This window comes from Augochlora pura, chromosome 10, assembly GCF_028453695.1.
Source record: "Augochlora pura isolate Apur16 chromosome 10, APUR_v2.2.1, whole genome shotgun sequence".
NCBI classification, from domain to species: domain Eukaryota; kingdom Metazoa; phylum Arthropoda; class Insecta; order Hymenoptera; family Halictidae; genus Augochlora; species Augochlora pura.
In genome coordinates, this window is record NC_135781.1 from 29,699,877 (window position 1) to 29,722,574 (window position 22,698).

Here is a 22,698-nt window from a genome sequence, read left to right on the forward strand (position 1 = left end):
GGGTTAATATACAAATTATTTTAGAACGTGATAGAATAATTTCAGTACTACCTCAGAGTCACCACTCGAGTGAAAAGGGTTAAACATTATAGTAGATATAAATACAGAATGAATATAAAGTTTCTTTCTCTTCGAAGAAATTATTGAAAAAGTTCTAATCACGATAACAGTAAATAAAATGGCACGGCAGGGGGTTAATGAAAGGTCGGCTAATCGACCGGCCCACCCGCTGATTCCGAAACTAATCGCCGGAAATTCGGGAAAATTGAAACGGAAGCGGGAGGCCGAATCTTTCGAGGCTGCGCGGATCCTCGAGCCGGCAACGATTTGTCGTGGAACAGAAACTCGACAGATGGGCGATCGTTGCGAAAATCTAATCGGTGCACGCGAACGCATCGTGCCGGCCGGCCGATCGGTTGGCTGATTATAGCACGCTGCGCGATATTCCGGTAATTTATAAGAGAATACGTGATCAATAGGATGGTGTAATGGCGCTGATTGTTATTAAAATAAACGTTAACAATGTACGTGTTTGTCATGTTCCTGTGAATATACGGGGGGGATCAATGTTTCGTAGCGGAACGGTAGACTGCAGAATTTATGCATTTATACACGTCGTCTATTAATGCCTCGCCCCGTAATTTTGTACGGAGATTCACAGTCTACTAATTATTGCGAAATCAGCGTTTCTGTGGAGTGTAACGTAGTTATAAATCGAATTATTGTTAATTCGTTAACACCGTTGCGCTTAGCGGCGGTTGAATACTATGGCAATGCTGTTAGAATGTATTCAAATTATTTAAAGTATCAAGAATAAAATAAATTTTTATGTAACCAGTATTTATTACTTTCGAGGTAGAGAATTTTCGTTTTGTATATAAATTCGCGGTCTATTAATTAGAAAAATATTGGTAAGAAATAATGAAAAGGTTGACACGATTTTGTTCAACAAAGAGGAATTATTAATGAGAGAAGAATGATTCAGAATGTAGTTAACACTTTCTCGATCGCGTCGGAAACCTAAAAAATTTTATAAAATTAAAGTAAGCAGGCTCAAAAGAACCTTAACACTTTACCGACCGGTTATTCGGTCATAAAAATTTAGTTTAACATTAAATTTTCCTTTCTATTTTGATTTAATTTATTTTATTCACCGCGAAAGATATTTAACATGAAATATAATTTATGAAATCTTAATAAAATTAAGAAACTATAATGTTGATTGACGTACAAATTTCTCCATTCAGTCATCAAACGACATAAAAAACGCGGAGATTTTCCTATTCATTTTTCTAAAGGTTAAGAAAGAAGCATAATGCATCGCGAATAAATAGAAAAAAATCTAACTATTTCAAAAATTCAACTATCCAACGAAGCGAACATATTACATTTTACGAAAAGAATTTTGGTGATGAACTTTCCACCAGATCTTGAAATCAAACACCAACGATGGTCTAAGCCCATTTTAGATCCACGTCGTTAATTGCACAGATGGAATAATGGAGAAAAGTGGCAGTCCGCCGAAAGTTCCGCAGTCGAATAATAATAACGGCAACGCTAACGAACAGGGTGGGGGGGGGTCCAGGCTCGTAACAAGTATCCCGTCCGTCTTTCGTCGTATCGATTCGCCGTAATTAACGTTAATAGGAAACTCGAGCGTTCCACGGTCGCGCTCCCGCGTGCAAACCGTTCCGCAGTTGCGATCGCGAAACTTTTCGGCTTCCGGGTTCCCCACGGTTTCTGCGCCGCGCCGAAACAGAAGAAAACGACGAACCCCGGTGTAGGGGTGGGGAAAAATCGTCGCCATCCGGCGACGATGCGACCAACGGCCACATTTTCATCGAAAATAACGAACCGGCCCCGTACAGACGGACTAATATATTTTTCTTTGATGCGATCGCCAGCAATTATTCAGCGACCGGCCATCCCCCCTTTTTGTTCCCGTAGTTATTGCTGGCCGCGGCCGAAGAAAACGAAACAATCGAACTCCGATTTATAGACGCGCCCCTTTCCTCGATTCTTTCCCATCCCGCTGTCGTTTCCTGGAAATTCACCCGACGCAGAAGATATATTTTTCCAGAGATATATGAGAGTTTATGATAGCATCGGTTTATTCGCAATTCTAGGATAATTGAGAATTCTTGCTATTATTTTCAAAGTGAAGGATGCGTGAAACAAATTAATTCGTGCGTTGTTCGAATCTATTAAACGTTTACATTCGGTTATTGTATAATTATTTAGAAGAATAAAACGATTAAGAAATTAAAAATAAATATACATATAAACATATATGTGTATACATTTTATAAGTAAATTTTATTTTATCTTAGAAGCAGATTAATTTGCAAAATAAAAATTCTCTTCACTAATTACAAGAAATAGTAGCTATGTATAGATTCTTAATGATATATAAATAATAATTAATATGTATATATAGATAAAATTTATTTTCGCATTTACGATGCTATGGGGTGTATTAACCCCTTGCCCTACCATTTTCTTTACAATTACTGTGACTAGAATTTCTTCGATCGCGGTAATTTCAGAAGAAAAAGGAGTTTTATATTTATCATGTGCTTGCATCTACTCGAATGTTTAAATATTCGAGACGAGGGAATAAAATTTGATTCCTACTTAAAGTAACGGATAAATATTCATATCTGACAGCTTATTGTTATAAATCTCCGTCACGAGTTTGACTCGTTAAAGTACTGTTAATAAAACAAATATTCTTGCTTTCTCGGATTAATCTTCAAATCTGCGACGATAAAAATTTATATTATTTCGGTACAGTGAAATCAACGTATTTGATATTACGAGATCGAATCGTTCGCGAAAGAGTAATCTCGATATAGTATCGCAGATGCATATCTACAACCGTTATAGTTCTACGGGTTCGATAAGTTTCAATTGATTGCTACGAAACGGAGTTACAAGTAGACTGGCGATGTTTAAGCAATTACGGTGAACGCGATTATGTAAACCTACGTGTAGCGAAATGTTTAATGAAGCTTGATGGAGTCTACGTTTATTCGGAATATGATAATACCCGTTGCAAGGCGGCGGAAATGTGTGTGTGTGTAAACGAGATACACACGGCGGTATAGTAATGTTGGTGGGAAGAAGCTGTAGAAAATTAAACAATTCGAAGGGGGCGTGCGAAACGTGAAGTTAGAGTACTCTCTAATCCGCTTCAGTGGAGAAATGATCTGTTATCGTTGAACTTTAATGGCTTTCAACTTTTTAAACGGCGGATGGAATTTCAGAGTTCTCGGGTTTTAACTTGGACCGTGTTATTACGTTGCAATTGCTCGGAAGAGAATCCTGTAACCAACACCGCCCTCTACGTGCTATAATAATTTATACACTTCCAACACCTTCGCGAGAAAATTATGTGTAATTTCATAGTTGAAGTAACTCTCTAGTCATGCACTGATTTATCTCCGCTTTTTAATTTATTCCTTAATCGTGCTATCTTATTTTATAGTTCCTCGATGGTAAAAACAAAAATTGTTAATTCATAGTTAAATAGCGAAACTGATGATACGAGTTACAAGAATCAATTTCGTATGCATAAAAGTGCACTTTATTACATACAATGGGAGAATACTATGAGCTGGAAAAATTATTTCAAATTTACTGTTAAAATGGTTTCGAGTGGAAAAGGTAAATTTATATTTAATGTTATCGCTGATCTACATTTGCTAATCTCAAGTTAATTTAATCATTACGAAGCCTTAGAAAAATATCGAACAATAGAGAATCAAATGAGAAAATTTCAAAATTACTGAAACAAGAAGGAATTATATATTTATTAAATTATTATTACTATAATTAATTTCTCCGTCCTCAAAATGATCTATTCCATGCAAGAGACGCTTCCAACTCAATAAATTTCTGCTACACAGACGAAGAGATATGTTTACGTAGCAGCCGCGTCGCGTCGCTCGAACATAAAGTGACATAATGTTCCGAGCGCTTGGATCATTCGAATTTTCTGCGAGGGGGCTTCTTGCTTGAGTTTCCATTTAAATGAGCCGCCATAAAGCCGCCGTAGCTATGCGTAATTGATCCCGCGGATAAGTGCACGCCGAAAATCGAGCGAGTCGCGCAAAGCGTGCAAGATGCATGTGTGCATCCGAGGGCGCTCATAAATATATGATGCGCGGCTCGTTCAGGCCGCGGGGCGCTAAAGTGGGAATACGCGCGGCTCGCCTTATGAATTTTAATGATACGTATCGTCACGTGATAGGTAGAAGGGTTGCTTCGTGCCCGGCAGCCACGCGGGAACTTCATCGCAGACGCAGACGGTTCGAGGCGCGTTATCAAACGGTTCGACGGCAATTTTATCCGTTTCCACGTCGCGATTATCGTTTGTCATTTAAATAATTAAACTCTTAATAAAACGTTAGAAAAGCTCGTGGTGATTTTAAAAATATATCTATTGTATCCGAGCGTGAATTATTTTATTCGTATGAGTTGAATAGAAAGATATTTGTCGTATAAGAAAATTGTTTATAAAGAGTAATTTATATATAAGAAAATTATAATTAATTAATTATTCATGGTGTCCCAAAAGACATTCGTAGTCGAGAAGTGAGAGGTTCCTGAGGTCATTTGAAGTAACTTTTTCCTTTACGAAAACTTTATCCAACGCATTGTTATTGAATTATTAACGAAAAGCAGTGACCAATGAGAGGCCTCCACTGGCGCGTGAAGGCCGAGCCAATGAGTAGACAGCGTTCCGACCGCTCATAGTTCAGTCGCCTCGCGTCAGTCGAGCTAGCTTCCCATTGATCGCCGTTTTTCCTTAATAACTCCTAAACAAAGCCACGGATTGCATTCGCGCTAAGTAAAAAGTTACTTCGAATAACCTCAGGAACCTCTAAGTTTCCCAAAAAAGAATTTCTCCCATTTTCCTAATAAAAATCTCTCTTTTCTCTATTAAATTTCTCTGTACCATCAAAGTCGAAACTATAAAATTACACGATTTCCGCGAATCTATCCGACGCAATTAAAAGGCAATGAGATAAATTAGTCCGTCTGTCGACGGCAATGTTCCCCGGCGCATCGACGCCGCCCCGAGTCCTGGCGGTCCATCGTTCCATCGGTTATTTATAACAGTCTCCTCGCAGTGTTTGCGTAGATTACGACGCGCGGCTCTCCACCCCGCCGACGTGTCTCGTAGATGACACGAGTACACTCGGCGCGAGCGCAACCATGAATCTTGTATGGGCCGCATGCGTGCACGCGTGAAACTGCAAGGACCCGGTCCCGCTGTCCCTCTTGGCCCTTCGCCCCTTCGACGGCGCGCCACGCCGGTGACAAATTGTGGCTGGTTACGCGGGGGGGAGGAGAGGGGAGGAAAGGGGAGAGGGGAGGCGAACCGATACCGCAAGCCCCGATCGAATAAAAATAAATCAAATAGCGTGACACCTCTGGCGAGTGGTCCTTCCGAAAATTTACATCGGCCCCATCGAAAAATATCGCCCTAACAGCGATATCGCGGCGATTCACGGGACTCGTTGACGCTTCGCGGACCCGCCCGCCCGACCGTGCCGTGCGAGATCGTAAGTATTAAATACCAGGCGATTGTTTCACGGCCCCGGTCGATCGTTTCAAGTGTTCGTATTCGGCGCGGCGGCGACGTTGTTTTCGAAGATTTATGATTTTTCGACAGCAGCTCGCAAACTGCCGCTTTTATTTATTCGCGGCGAAGCTGTTTCGTTGGTTCCCGCTGTTAATGAACCTTTTGAGAGGCGAGAAATGAAAATAAAAGGTGCGGCGCGGCGGACCGACGCAATCGTACGCCATTCAAAACGCAATAATTTTTTTAATGCTGCGCTAAGTGACCCGACTTTTTAATGTCTTGTAATTTAAATATTTTGCCGATTTATGGTCTATTTAATATTTTAACCCTTAGCGGAGAAATACCTTTCATAATGAAATCAGCAAAATTAAGGATTGAGCAAAATCCCAAATAAACGGTACCAAGCGGATGAGCGAGCCGCGAAATCTGTGCGGACCGCAAAGGGTTGAAACAAAGCTGAAGCCGTTTAGAACAATTACGCGAACATCATTCAATTTTAAAGATTGCACGATTCGTTTGTTCGGTCATTGTGCGAAACGCAAATTAAAATTGTATGTTTCATCGATCGAGAAAGATACACGATTCGGGCGCTTTTATTCCCTTATCGATAGACCGCGGATATTGTGCATCTGCAGCCAATTTTACACAATCTGTAAAATCATGTGCACGATCCGCGGTAGTTTCCGCTTGTTCATTTTCCGATCAATGAAGTATTTTATGTATTCATGGGCAATTTTAAACGATTCATGAACTCTATCTTGGTCAATAGACAGTCCGTACATACCGTCGGCCGTTTATGTAAATTGACAATTTTGAATCGATGATTGTGCGTATACGGCGACGGGAAGGGAGAGGGGAGCGGGGTGAAAAAATACGCGCGAACTTCGCCCGTATAATACCGGGCGCGGCAAATAGACTGTAAATATTTGCGGAAATTTCCAATTTTGGCAGAATAATTAACCGATCGGTGATTTCACGGGGACACCGTGATCGATGCTGAATTCCGAAACCCGATCCCCGCGCCGGCCGAATCCCGGAAAAATATCTCGGACCCGATTCCGCGTCGCGATTGTCGAAAATTGGCTATTGTGCCGGCTACTCAGCGAAATTTAATGCGATATTTATTGCGCGCGTAGCTCGACGGGACGTTTAACGAGGCGAACTAACCGCTGTTTCATCCCGGTTTATCTCAATTAGGTCACCGAAATGAATGTTTGAATAAACACGCCGATCGGCGACGCCGTCGCCGCCCTTATCCCGGCGCGCGCCCCCGTTAGTTTCCGGTTTTGTCCTGGACGATTTTTCGTGTTACACGCGGTGGGTTTTCTTGCTCGGGGTCCGCGCGCAAACGAACGATGATATCCCACAGGATCGCGACTACTTTTGTATACACGACGGGCCGCACACCGTCCAAACTCTCGTCGCCGTTTTATATACCGGGGGGCACTGCATTGTAAATATTTGGCGAGCCCTCGCCGAAAGGACGGAATTCAGCGTCCACTACGCCGCGGGTGCAAGCTGTAAACATTCCTCGAAGGTAAACGACTATTTCACCTGATAAACAATTCTTACGCGTCCCGCCGAGCAAATGTGACAAAATATTATTATTCTACTTGAAACCGGCGGACGTCGGGCAATTCGTCTACGCTCGCTGAAAAGTACAATTTATTATTCTAACCCTCGCGTGGCGAACTATTCTCGCAGGTCCTACAGTTAATTATACTTGCGACTATTTATTTTATTATTCAGTGAGTTCTTGCAACATATTTTTCAATATATCTTCTATTACAATATATCATTTATTATATCTTTTCTATTACAGTTTCTACAGCTGTTAGTGTGACAATATATAAATACTGTTAATTGTCGTGAATTAAATAATTCTTACGCATATTTGTCATTTTCTAAGTCGTTTCTTCTCTAATTATTTCATTCATTTTAGCCATTCTAGAAACATTTTTAGTTCTCCATCGTCCCTTTCTCTTTTTTATGAATTCTATTTTATTTACGCCAACGTTTGTCAATTACAACTAATTGTGTAATAAATTTTTATTCTAACAGGACAATTCATTACCATTAAAATGGGGCTAATCAACGTTGCTGTGAAAGAAAATGTAATGTACGGAATTCATTTCCATTATCGTTAAATAAAATTCTAGAAATAATGAACCTAGAATAAAATTTCACTCTTATAAATGTTTAAGATAAACGCGTACTATAAATGTGCCTTACCAACGACAAGGAAGTCCCAGCAAGCACTGTATCGAGTAGAGGACCGATTAACTGTCCAAACACTTAGCGTGACCAAGTTTCGCTATCAACAACTGCAAGTAAAGCTTGATAAAGTAGTATAGAGAGAGGGGAAGTGTGTATAGTAGCACCTGAAATTATTCGAATATCTTTCACCATGGAAAAATCTTTTCCAACGTGGACAGAATGAACCTAATATTCTTTGAATTTCATGAACACTAGTTCACTAAGCAATTCATTTTTAAAAATTGCAATTAATTAAAATGATCTCATATATTTGGACTCTTTTATGTCAGTGTATAACGAGAATTGAAACAGTGAGATTTACAGGTTTTTATAGTTTAAGAAATACAGTTTTTGCATTTGATTGGCCTTGCGTTAAAGGTTTAATTCGATTATAAAAATTACAGATAAAATTTAAGTCAAGAAACTATTTTAATTTAAAAAACTAATATAATTTAAAAATGTCTTTAATATAATAATTTCATTTCCAAATATAAATTTTCACGATCACGGGGCACAGTAAGCAGACAGCGCAGTAATTAACCCTTTTTTGGTCGTATGTCTACCCTCCGCCACCAAAGCAATTTATTCATCTTTTCCCATCTTTTTTATTTCAAACATATTATTCTGTTACATGTATCTAAACATTAAAACAGAGTTAATTCCTGTTTCCCCATCTTTTATCATTGTTACCTTATTACCGTCCACCGAAAGAAAATTAATTACGACCGGCATGACTCAAGTATAAATTTCATACGACCGCAAAGGGTTAATATTCTCGCTCAAAAAGAAAAATCGCACAAAAATTCGAGTAATCTGTTCCAATTACAAAAAGGCAAATCTCGTTATAAACGATGTTCGAAAATATCCGCGGGCCGGTGTGTATCCAAGTTAGCGTTAATAAATCTCGCGGGCTCGCCGCTCGCGTTCGCTGGAAACAGATATAGCCGGTTTGAAGAATCGCGGAAGAAATCATGCCGGAGCGGATCCCGCGCTCTCGCAGCTGTGGAACAGAGAGAGAGAGAGAGAGAGAGAGGCGGTAAGGGAAGGGAAGGGGGGCGTGTAATTTATAATGGGTCCGCGAGACTGATAAATAAAGCCCCGTGACTAGGCTTGGTACGGAGAAGGACAGACAGAGAGAGAGAGAGAGACCCGTTGAACTTCGAAAAACGAGGCGCTCCGTCGAAGAACGCGGCCGAAAAAAGCCCGGCGGCGGAAAGTTTTCGGGAAGTTACAAGCGGGTCAGCGTCGTTAATCATTCCACGGCGGTGCTATAGCCGGCATACATTATTCAGGAGCGTCCCCGGCGACGTCTATGCATAACTTTTGCCGATGTTCACGCGGCCGTTTCTTTCGCCGTCGAACGGGGGTGGAAGGAAAAAAAAGCGGGGGGAGGAGGGGCAGGGGAGGGATGGAGAGCGACGAGCTATCGAGCGCGACGCGACGCTCGAAACCTGAAAGAAAACCGTTCGATAATCCTTTTATGGGGTTCGCGAGGTTCTTTAACTTGCGAGGGGGATCTCTCGGCGACGCCGCGCCGTGGGCCAATTAAAATGCAAATCCCGAGGAATGTAAACGAAACAGTCTTGATAATGTAAGCGGATATTGTTCACGGTCGCGTGGAGCAACCCTTAACCCTTAACCCGCTCGGCAACTCTTTCCGAGAAGAACGACCGTCGCGTACGAGCCGGTCGCGTGTTAACGTCGCGCGATTAATTAAATATTCGGCGGTATCCGAGTGCGTTAATAACCCCCGTGGGATACCGCTTCGATGGGGAGGGGGGATCCCCATCTCTATCGCGGTCTAAGAAAGGCCTTATAAATTCTCTGATTATTTTGAATAGGTAATTTATAAAACGGCAGATACGACTTTGAAATATTGTATCAAGCGGTTGGCTATTTTCATTTTCTTTTTCTTTTCTTTTTTTTTTTATCGGTATACTCGTCGCGAGGAAACGACGTTTCGCGTTGCGACGAGTGTACACGCTGGGAACAGGCAACACCGGTTAAGTTAAGTAAATGTTGGCGATCGAGTGCAGAAAATAAAACAGTCGTTTCATTTGAAATTTAATTCTGTATTAAAAACAGCCCCGCGCGGACTTCTCAAAGAGATTGCAACAGCTAACTGATTAAATTCGTTGGTTCGCTGGGGCTGTTTCTCTCGTTGGATAATTTTCTCCGGCATCCATTAGGTTTATTTAAAAAGTTAAGTGCCGAATGTACATTTCGCGCGCAAATGGAAGGGTGCATTGCTCGCGCGTGCTTGTACCGTGATGATATTTTTGACAATGTTGAAACGGGGGATGATCTTGGCGCGCGTGGAAATTGTTTTAGACTGTAATACAATGAAATACGTGAAAATATGAGTTGCTGTACCGTGATGACAGTATGTCTGTCATTCGATTTTTGGTTTTCCGTGTGGTAACACGGCATAGGCGACGAGTTACTCGTGGATTGGAAATAAATTATATCATTTCCAAAAAGTTATAAAATTATACAAATAAATTTTATATCATATACCAGTTATATTAATTCCCATATAGCCCCCTCAAAAATAAACTTTCGTTCCAATTCAGAATTAATAAATAAAGATCGCACGAAATCATCGCGAGCCTGTCTCTTCGTAACGCAACGGGTTAAACCGAGCAGCCCTGATTTCCCGGAATTTTCGACGCGGAATTATCGAGCGCCGCCTCTTCTAAAAAGCCAGTATACAGGCCGCGCGGAGCGCTCTTTCGCCTATTTACATGATTTTCCCAGGAGTCTCCCGCCTCCGGTTCCTCCCCACCCCCCTCCCCACCGCCGGTCGCCTTATCGAACGTCGGAGGACGGTGAAAAGCTCCTCAGGAGTAAAACAGCCGTGAGACGGGCGTCGAAGTGCATCGGGCGGGTGCATTAGCCTATAAACAGATTTGATGGATCACCGAGCGGCTTCTGGGTACGGTTGCGGAACCGAAAGGAGGAAGCCTCTAACGAGAATGTTTCCCGACAACGCCCCGGGTTCGGGCCAGGTTTTCCGCGACGTCGGCGCGGTGCTCGCCGGGGCGAGAGGGCGAGGAGGACGGTGTTCTCTGGTCGCCTAACCGCGACTGAAAAATTAAACAGCGCTAATGAATAGCGGGGCTCGGGCGATAGAGACTAGGCGGGGGCTAGGCAAATAGAAAATTCATCCGGCCGGGAACGGGTCGGCCGCGGAATAATCCGTAAATCTCATTTTTATCGCGCGGGTCAGGAGCGCGGCCGTGCAAAGCGCGAAAGAACAAAGAGAAAAGCGCAGGCCGAGCTTTGTCGTGAGTCGGACCGGCAGCGGCGGAGAGCCTACCCTACAGAGGGAGAGAGCGAAAGAGAAAGAACGAGAGAGAGAGATAGATAGAGAGAGAGAGAGAGAAAGAGAGAAAGAGAGTGAAAGAGAGAGAGAGGGAGAGAGGGCGGGAGAAAGAGAAGAGACAAAGAGAGGAGGAACAGAAAGAGAGGGTCGAAAGAGAAGGGGTTGGGAACGGCAGGAAAGAGAGAGTGTAAAACAACGAGAGCACCGCACTTCCCTGTACGTACGGCAGGGCGATAATTTACTGGCGTGTAGGTACGTCTGAAGGATCCGGTACGTGCCGGTCGAGTGTTCTTGCACAGCCGGGGGTGCTAAGTACGCCTACGTGTGCGCTGCCGCACCCTCGCGCGTGCCCGCCACCCCTGGCGGAAAAACGAGTCGATATTTTCCGAATCGATCTTTTTTCCGCCGCAGTTACAACCGGTTGGGGATCGTTACTTTTTTCACTCGACACCGTTCCTTGTTTATTTATTTCTCGCTACCAACGTCTGGCAAACGATCGCTGGAATCGGGGACCGATCGGACCCATGTGACGAGCGTACGCGTACAGGGTGTTCGAAAAGTCTTGCAGTTGGGAGATGAGATGATTTTGTGTAACTTTTTCCTCGGCGCAATTGCGATACATGATTTTGTTCATGAGTTATTAAGGAAAAATTGACGGGCCAGTGAGAGGGAAGATCTAATTAGCGCAGGGATTTTCATTGGGCAGTGTTTTTTTTGTTGATAATTTGTGAAGAAAGGCGTGAATTGTATTTGTGTTAAGGAAAAAGTTAATCCAAATGTTCTCAGGAACTTCTCATTTTTTTTATTGTGAATGACCTTTGGAACATCCTGTATATTAGTTTATTATTCTAGAAAACTGTCTAGTAGGCTTTCGTGCGATTTTCGTTCTTGTAATTATGATCATTTAAATATATGTTAACTTTTACTTGAAGAACCTAGCGATCCTTTAACGCTGGTCATTAAGTGTAATCTACTTTCTTTTTAGGCCGCAACCTAGTAAAAATTCAAGAACATAATCTTGACATAACCTAATAAATTCAGGAAAATACAGTTTCGTATTCAAAAAGTAGAAGATTTCTATCTTCCGCTAACTTTTACAACGATATCATAACTTCGCCAATCGATATAATCAATTTTCTGCTCAACGTAACTCTCTCATTAAATTAAAAAAGAAAATACAATACAAAAATCTGAAAGCATATTGTCCAGCCTTCAAAACAAACTAAATCATATCTCCGGGCAATTTCATCTGGCAAAGTTTCGCCAGATTTAAACGTGAACAAATTCTCCGCCGAAGATTTGCGCGAGGGATCCTCCAATTTCGTGCACCGTTCTACGAAATACCATAAAACAATGCTACCTATAATTTCACACAAAATCCACGAACACACGGGTAGCCTTCCAACACACGTAGAAAAACCGTGTGGCCGGGTCAGAATTTTACTGCTAGGAAAACAAGGCGACCCCGAAAGATCATTCGTTTCCCCCCCTGGCCGCAGCATCCTAAATTCGGCCAGGGATGAAATCCTCCCCGGCGATCATGCTCCCTTTTTTTCCGGGCGACGCGTAAAAACGTTATGACGGGAATCAGCGGGCGGGCGGGCGGGAGGAATCCGGCGACGGAGTCGAAGGTCGGGAATGGAGAGCGTATATTTCATTGTCGTCGTGCGATTTTCAATCTCCGCGAATGACCCGTCCGCGGGTTACGCCATAACCTTTTTTCCCCACCGCGGCCACGGGGTAGGAGCGCACCACCGGCGTGTCGCGTGATCCGACGCTTTTCCCTCTCTTGTGTCTCTCGGATATCGTCGGGTGGCCTGGTCCTTTGTAACACGGGCCGGAAGCGTTTCGGAAAAGGTTCGACCTCGCGTAAAATTCCGGTCCCCGCGCGACAAACGCCGCCCGACGCAATAAATCCCAGTCGGCTCTGATAAGGAACGCGGGTCGTTTATTCGCTGGCCGAACCCTGGCAAGGTTCGAAACGAAGATTTCCATTTACGAATTAGATTTAATTAATTAATAAAGAGATTTATGCCAATCGTCGAGTCGATCATCGAGAAGAGCAAGCGTCTATAAATAATTCTATAGTATAATTTCTATTTCCAAGAGGGAAAAGGTGTTAAGAAATATTTAAGGTAAATCGTTGTACATTTCTTTGAGTATTAATTATAGCCGAAATTCGTGTTCATTTAAGCTGATTAATTCAATTCGATTCCGAACCATCGAGTACTATTTTCATTTTTATTTTATACGGAAGTGCGCATCTCTAAAAAGTGGGAGATTATTTTTCTTCCCCTTCAAGAAAATAGCAAAGCATTATTTGCCCGCGCAGATTATATTTATATTTTCGTATTTATATTTTATATTGATATTTATAGTTGTATTGATATTGACATTTATATTTATATCGATATTGATATTTATATTGAGGCGTATTTATACAATATTGTAAACGTCGATGCGTTCGGTGTTTTAAAGGTCTTTGAAAGGGTTTCACCCGGCAGCAGGATCGAGACGGGAAAGTGTGATTTATATTCATAAAGGTATCGGACGAATGCGTTTATTCGCTGCAATGCCGTTTTAGCGATATGAATAAACAGGGAATCAATTAAAGCGGGTATAACGGTTCGCATTAAAGCCCGGCGTTGCGCAGGCCACGAAATGAAACAGCGTTCCACGTAATTGCAGCCTTTCGCCGCTAAATAAACTGCCGCCGAAAATGATATTTACTTGTGAAAAATCAATTCCCCGTCAAGGGGATCAACCTCGGGTATCAATTGGAAATTATTAAAAAAAAAACCCGGTTACACCGGGATCGACGCGTAAAATTGCCGGCGCAGTCGCAGTCCGAGGAGAAAAAGCCAGCCACCGTGAACACGCGCGCGCGTCGTCTCGCGACACGTTCGCGGATTATACTGGCAAATTGGCAAAGGACGCCGCGCGTTCCCGAAACTTCGTTTCCTTTAGCGAGCTCGCGCGAATGCGATTTGAATTGCGACAGTCGCCCGGTAGCGCGTCTTCGCCCACGGCTGCGCTATTAAATTCCGCATATCAAGAATAACTTTCGCTAACGCTGATTAGCATACGCGGCAAGGAACTCGTCACTTTCTCCTCGGCTCCTTTGACTTCGTTAATAACGTCGCGCCGGCGACGTCGTCTGCGCGAGAAACGCCGGCGAACCGTCCCACTCCCACTCCCACTCCTACTCCTTCTTCTCTACAATTACCCGGCTTCGTTACTACCCCGTTACCACACGGATGATTTCCTGACATACTTTCCGAAAATTCTACGAAATAAAAGAGAACAGCTCCCGTCGAGCAGCGCCTTGCCGCGTTTCACCCGTACAAAAGCCCTCGCGCCATTTTTACGGCACACTTCTACGGAAATTTCTGTGCTCGAGAAGCGCTCCTTTTGCCGGTACGAAACGAGTAAAATATAAAATTATTTGCAAGTGTTGTTAAGCTGTTCATTATTACCGCTGTCGAGCAACATTTTATTCGGATCAGTGATAGAACGTAAAGAGTAACAGATGTGAATTTATTCCAACAAAGAATTATGCGAAACGGAGAATTTTGTGAATAAGGAATTAACCGAATAAATAGGTCGAATGATTTATGTCGAACAGTCGCTTGTATAAAAATTTAAGAAAAATTAATTTATGTAATTATACTAGATAAATATTTGCACCAAACAGTGCGAATAATATCGAATTCTGATTACTGAAGAATGACAAAAGTATTCTGGAAGTACATGACAGAGATTGAAGACGATATTGAATTTATATATTATATACATTATATATTTAAATAGCGAATTACAAAGTTTGAGAAGACGATATATAACTCATTTCCTCACTGACAAGAGTTTCGCAAGAAATTTGAATCGCTTATAGCCGAACGTCCCGCGGGTAAGACGGCGTCGGCCGTTCCCGCTTTAATGTATTTATTTCTTGAAACCGGGTCTCGACCCAGGACCGCGTCACAAACCGGCGAACAATTAGAGAAATTAATTACAAAGTTTCGCGGGCCGACTCGGGGAACGGAATTACGGGCGAGCCGGAAACTCGGGACGTAATAAAATAATAGAATCCGCGGAGAAATAAAGTAAACTCGGCGCGGCGGCGACGGGATTCCTGTGGAGGTCGAGGCTGGAGATCGACTATAATCTATACGCGACGTTTATTACCGAGCCGTGCGTCGGTCCGGTCGTTTCTGGGATGTATAATCAACTCGGAGGTGTACTTTCGCGAGGCCGACGCCGACCTCTTGAACAATTCAACGCGGGAATCTCGCCGACATCCTGCGCGCGACGATCCGACAGCCTAGCTACAGGTGCTACGGGTTGTGTTCGAGCGATCGTCTATGGTTCTTATCCATTATTCAGACCAATTGACACTTGTCTGGTTTCACCCGACGATCGTCGCTCGCCAACAAAGACAAAGTTCGGCGGAACGGTACACGGCTTTTACGACGTTCTCCTGTGTAATCGTCGGGACTGGTCAACTTTGAGATTTTATTGCGGACGTGATAGACGATGCAGCGCTGTCGCGCTTAATTCGATCGATTCGGGGATGATTCTATGTTGTTCATAAATTTTTTCGATGCCATACGTTTAGTGACGTATGAGATATTCAAGGTTATTGGTAGCTATGTCGAGGAAACGTCGGGGGTGTCTTTTTGTCGATAAGCGCAAGAATGGCTCATCTTAGGGAATTTATTATACGAAAACTGTATGAGGTAGCATTATAAGACTTAGTACAATGTATATGTACAAGATTTAGTTTTATAGACTAATTTTTACTGCTTATTATGTTTAGTAGAATTCGAGACATTTAAGGTACAAGATGAAAGCGTTAATAAGGGTGACTATTTATCGAACGCGCAAAGACAAGTCGTCTTAGGGACTTTATTTTAAAAAGAATTCGATAACACAGTGCTGTAATACTTCATGCAATATATTCGCGCCTATTACAACTAAAAAATTTTTCATTCAACACATTTTTATCCAAAATACAAAATTCTCTAATATTTTCAAATTACATAAACGTTCTTGCTCTTTTGAAATTTGATGTATTTATTTTCATCGTATCTTCCAATGATTACTAGACATTGTCATTATTAATTGCTACATGAAAGATCAGCCACCAAGACCTTTCGCGTTACCAATTGAAGGCGATCCGTAAACCGTTGGCGGGAAAACGGAAGGCGCGCCATTATCATAATACTTTTTCCGATACGCCGGGATGAGGATGGATTCGAAAAATGCCGGGATTAAAATTTTTTGGAAACAGCTGCGCTTGGCCGCGGAGCGAAAAATGATTTCGGGCATCTCGAAATTGGAAAAGGGAGCGGTCACACGATACATGTATATGTATATATATCCGCCGTAATGGCGGATTAAAGCTGTGCCGGTGCCGAGCGAGGCCGCTGCGTCCGATCTGCGGCCGGAGACCGCACGACGCTTGTTCCTTGAACAGAATGCGCAGTACGGGATGTCTGTCAGCGGCATACCGACGACGAAAATCGTACGAGTACGACGGGACTATAATTTCGTTGGACAGGGGATGCAAAGGCGCGTCGCTCACTCCGCGAGACGGTAGCGTGAAACGGGTTTCAGTTCCACGAACCGGGGGAACCGTCTTTTCCATCCGCTGTCTTTCCTCGTAACAGATTCCCTGTATTTATCCGCAACAGAGCCCGTATGTTCCACCGCGGATGAACTGATAGTCTTCTCCGCTGGGGAGCTATTAATTTTATCTGTGAAAAACCGATTAATTTTCTGCGCGAAGGAGCTATTAATTTTTGCCACGAAACAACGATCTCTTGTTTCGGTTTCCACGGTGCACGCTTGTCTTCTTGCGATTGTCATTAGCGGACCTTTAAGCGAAATAAAAATTGTACCCTAATATAAACAAAAATCGAATAAAATAACACAAAAGAATTTTGAAATCTTCCAATCATTTTCCGTTAGTCCGATAATTACAGAAAATCTAATCACTGTCGAATCGAATAATAAAGTAAAGTTTCGTCTTTGACTAAAGAAACAATAGCTCTTTAATTGATAAAAACAGTAGCTCTCTCGTTAAAAAAGCAGTAGTCCTTCCGCGAAGAAAAGAATAATTCTCTCGCGGAGAAAATAATACAAACTCGTCGCAGACAATTGGCGTCCCTGTAATCACGGTTACAGCTTCTCTCGACTCCAATTAAACGATAAACAGACGAACGGTATTGTTTAGCGTTCGCGAACGAAAAAGCACGCGGGAAAGGGTCCGGGAACAATGGGAATCGTTGCCGAAGCGTTTGATCGTGAGAAAATCGCTCTAATTCGCGCGAATCCTGTTTATTCACAGGAATATGAATTAATACGTGCGTAATCATTTACAAATGAAATCACAGATGATCGATTGGTAATAGAATTCTCGCATGGCTGCTAACCGTGGCAACAATACGACTCATTAAGAGGCGGCGGTGGATAGTGATGCGCGCTCCGATGGATCCGGTCAAAGAGTTCCACTGTTTCCAAGTGAACACAGCCTTCGCACACACCGCGTTCTTGCATCCACGAATTTTCGCGATGCTCGGAAATAGTTCCTTCGCTCGATAATTAATTACTCAATTTAGGGGGAAGCTTACGCGATTTTATTCGGAGTTTGCAAAATTTTATTCGGAGTTTGCAGAATTTTATTCGAAATTTGTAGCATTTTATTCGACGTTTATACAATTATATTCGACGTCTGTACAATTTTATTTGATGCCTACATATTTTTAGTTAATATCTATACAATTTTATTTAATGTCTACACAATTCCATTCCAAGCCTATACTATCTTTTTCGAGCCTATGCCATTTTATTTGAAACCTACTAAACTTTATTCCCAGTGTGTTCAATTTTATTCCAAGCTATTTCAATTTTATTCGAAGCCATTTCAATTTCATTCGCAGTCATTTCAATTTTATTCGAGATTACGTAATTTTATTTCAAATCTACTAAATGCTATTTCTAGTGTATTCAATTTTACCCCAAGCTACTTCAATTTTATTTGCTGCCATTTTCGAAGCCATTTCAATTTTATTGGAAGCCTGCACAATACTATTCAAAGTCTACGCAATTTTTCTCAGAGTTTTCTCAACTTTATCCGAAACTTGTGCCATTCTGTTTGAAGTCTATTCAATGCAATTTTATAACATTCAAAGTCTACTGAATTCTATCTGGAGTCGACGCAATTTTATTCGAAGTGTACACAATTTTATTCGACTTATATACAATTTGATTTAAAATCTACGTAATTTTATTTGAAATCTGCGTAATTTTATTTGACGTCTACTAAATTTTATTTGTAGTATATTCAATTTTATTTGTAGCGTATTTAATTTTATTCGAAGCCTAGCCAATTTAATTCGAAATCAAGGCAATTTTATTTAAGGTCTACATAATTTTATTTAAAGCCTACACAATTTTATTTAGAGCCTACAGAATTTTATTTAGAGCTTACACAATTTTTTTCGAAGTCTCCACAATTTTCTTCGAGGTCTCCACAATTTTATTGGAAGTTCACTCGTTTTCACTCGCAGCCCACGCAATTTTATTTGACATCTGTCGATCCGCCGGACAAGAATCTCACCGATAAAGCGAGAGCATCGAACTTCCGGTCACTGTCTTCGATTTCCGGACCACCCAGGGTCCATCCCAGGGAACCCGGATACCTCGGCCACGTTTACTCGAAGCTTTGCTTCTCTCCGTTTCCTTTCCGGCAGTTCGACCCCTAATTCGTCGAGGACGAGAGCTGTGTGTGCCATTAACCCAAATAATTCCGAGCCGTAGCCCCACCTCACCCCACCGCCCGATTCCCACTCTTTTTCGGAATCCTCTCGCAGCTTTTTCTCTTCCCATGGAGCGGCGATACCCTTTGAAATACAAGGTGTACCGGAAATCCTGGAAAACCGGCGCTGAGGAACGTTTTTCCTCGCTGTTGATAAAGAACGTAATCGTGGTAGATTACGATCTACAAGATCGTAATTGAAACAACGATTTCACTATGATAATTCTAATTTATCATTGTTTGTTATATTAAAACAGAATTAATCGATTTTTGAGGATTATTATTATTATTTCAGGTGGTAAATTCAATATCTGAATTTAACTCCTTGCGTTTAGAAATATTTATTACTCGTAATATATTATTCTATTTGTTTATTCGAATTCTGTATGATTCTTTATTTAACTGATCTTTTATTCTCGTTGAAATAATTATTTGCCAAAGGCAAAAGTGATATAAAAGAAATGCACGAATTCCTGTAAGAATAATTTTTAGGATAAATTTTCATTCGATTAAATATTTTATTCTACAGTGTATTCGTCACTCTTTATCCCTCGCGTGCCACAAAGAAGGTATCACGATTATATATTTCACAGTCTTTTATTTTGCGACTAATTCTGCTCGCGGCTTCGCGACGATTTTATTCGTATCATCAGCGAGACACACTTAAATTGTCGGCGCATAATCACCGTAATTTCGGCTTTATTAAAGCTCTCGGTTTCGAGGGACTCGTCGATCTTGTTCTTTCCGGTGCTATCGGTTACACCAGCGTTGATTAAGAGCCTCATTACACCGGATATTTAACGTTCCCCTCATCCGGCGGAACGTTAGACCGTCAACGGTAATTTTCTAGCGATCCTCGCGTAATTAGTTTCCGACACGATCGCCTCCCCTCCGTGTACACCTCTGTTCCGCGCGGGCGATTTTTTCCGTCCCATTGTCTGCTTACATCCCCCTAACAAAATTCATCGCGAGAGAAACGCGAAGACCGTTCGCGTTCGTCGCGACGAATCGAAGACCGTGCGCATCCATCGCGGCGAATCGAAGAACGTCGTCGAAATAAAAGATACATTTTCGGCTGGAAAACACGACTGGATCAATCATCTCGGGCTCCGTCGGTAAACATCGCGCGAAACGACGGCCGGTGTCCCGTTCAATGCCGAAGGGAAATTATCCCGCGATTAAACCGTGCGGACAAAGCGAGCATGACCTGATCGGAACCCCTCGTAATTTTCCTGAAAATCATCGGCCATTTCGATGATTGCGATGCCGGGTCGCGCGCGAGCGCGGCACTAATTAATTCACGATTAATTTGCATCGCGTCGCCCCGACCCAGAAAGAATTCGAAGATGCCGAGTAATTAATTGACGCCGACACCTTGAATGGCGTCGACCTTGGCATCGATCGCGATTATATTACAGGTGCTTGTAACAAGCTCTATCCTAACTATCTAATACTAGAATACTTAAACTTTCTCGTCACATTTTTTAAATTAAATATGGACATTAAAGAACTAAATTAGAATCGAATGAAATCAAATTTAAACAGATATCAAAGTTTAACGACGATCAACGAGGAAGGTACTGTTCGACTGTTCTCAACGAGGAATTCTCTTTGAATTAATTGTGGCGAGAAGAAATCACTGGAATGAAATAAAATGTAATTCAATTAAAGCGATGTCCACTTTTGCCAGGATGTTTGGCGAGGGAGAGATTTAATGAACGGAAGGAAACGAGGGGGGTCTCCTTTATAAAATTTTCTTCGCCTGGAACTCCCTTTTAATTAATTGCGAGCATCGAATAATAATCGCCGGAACGAAGTATAGTATAATTAATTGGTGTTAAGACGATATCTATTTTCGCGACGATAATCGAACGAGGAATGAAACGAGGAAACTGACGAAACTGATGGAGAATTTGTTCGATTCTTGTTGCAGGAGCGCATGCCACGATTCGTGGACGCAGATGCGGCTGTCGCTGATGTTCGGCTGCATCTGTCCGGTGAATCACATGAAGAGACGCTGCGACCGGATCTTCTCGACGGTGAACCACAATCCGTGCGTTGGTGAGTATGACCGGTCCAGCCCGTTTCAGGATCGATGGAACGTTGTTTCGCCTTCTCTCTTTTCTCTATGTATACGTTCTATATACACACGCGATATACAATCTATACAGGCATCCGTATTTAACAGCGCCGTTATTCACACACGAGACTGTTTACTTACGCTTATGAATTTTTTTTCGTTACGTTCTGTTTCATTTCCTCGTTCTGAATGGCCCTCGAACGCGCCAGAGACACACTTTTGTGATCTTGAATGGGAACGAGTACATACATACATTATGTATACATATATAAATATTAATATACGTATATAAGTATGCATATATAAATATAGATATACGTGTATAAGTATGCGTATATAAATATAAATATACGTATATACGTATGCATATATAAATATAGATATACCTATATACGTATGTACATATGCATATATAAATATACGTGTATACATATATATATTGTAACGTTGGTTAATCGTATTTTACATAGCGCACCTTGTGAAAAAGGATTTGTTGGTGTTGTGTCAAGTGGATCGTCTGTATTCTTGATCCTTTTGTTTGATTCGCTGATTATTCGTATGGTTGCGTCGGAACGAGTTGCTCTTCGTTCTTACTTTAGTTGATCGTTTCTTCGATCGATGTGTGCGTCCTAATTAGGGAGATCCTCTCGATTCTGGACCCGGTGAATTTCTCGTGATCGATCGGCTGCGAAACAAACTCTGCTTCGCTGCAGCGGCTATCTAGAATTCTTTTCAAAATTATTAATTATAGAGAATTCTATTTTAAGAATTATTAATTATAGAGAATTCCATTCTAAGAATTATTAATTATAGAGAATTCTACTCTAAGAATTATTAATTATTCTATTCTTAGAATTCTATTTCAAGAATTATTAATTTTTCTATTCTCAGAATTCTGAAACGCTTTTCTATTTGTTAATTAATTAGTGACATCTCGATGTCAAGGGATGCTTAAACAATGGGCAAGGTTATCGGGAAGATTAAGGGACGCTCTTCCTGTATTTGTCGAACGCGTTTCCCGGCGTACCTCTCCCACTTATCGCTTCCGGTTGGTTTCGTTCTGCTCGTCGAAGTCGAAAGGAACGGGAGACGAGCCGACTCGACGGAGCAATTACTTATGGCGATACCACGGTGTCCCGGTCGCCCGTGGAACGACGTTATGGCCTCCTTCGGATAAGCTCCTTTCTCCTTAATTAACCAAAGGCTACCGGTATCGAGATTTAGATAAGGATTTTATCGCGTGGCAGGCTCGACCTTAATTTCACTCTAATCCCGTTCCCTTAGAGCAACATCTCTTCGAGCTTAATGACACAGGACCAAGCTATTTTTGGAGCCGGCTGCGAATCGATCGAGATCGAGGAGCCGGCCGGTTTCGCCGCGTTTCCACGTCTTTTCAACACTTTCGCTGCCGCGTCGCGCTCATTAGGAAAATTGAGCTGCAATGCGGAATATTTGAACTTTTTTTTTACAAGCTCAAAAGTTGACCAACATTTTTTTTTCATTTTTGTCTTCGTTTCGACCGATTGTAATTTTTGGCAAAAATTTCTCTGGTTATTGTTTAGTAAATTAGTTTTGTTATCGCCACAAAAGAAGCTTGGTCCAGTTTTAAAAAAGTTATCGTTTTTAAT

The 22,698-nt window shown here is 41.9% G+C and overlaps 1 protein-coding gene across 1 annotated transcript in view; it reads left to right on the plus strand.

Annotated features, from left to right (window-relative positions):
* Gfrl (Glial cell line-derived neurotrophic family receptor-like) overlaps positions 1–22,698 on the plus strand; it is a 479,796-nt gene that overhangs the window by 371,443 nt on the left and 85,655 nt on the right. The window contains exon 5 of the mRNA XM_078191490.1: positions 20,924–21,055. Within this exon, the coding sequence (XP_078047616.1) occupies positions 20,924–21,055 (132 nt within the window). The remainder of the gene's footprint in view (positions 1–20,923; positions 21,056–22,698) is intronic.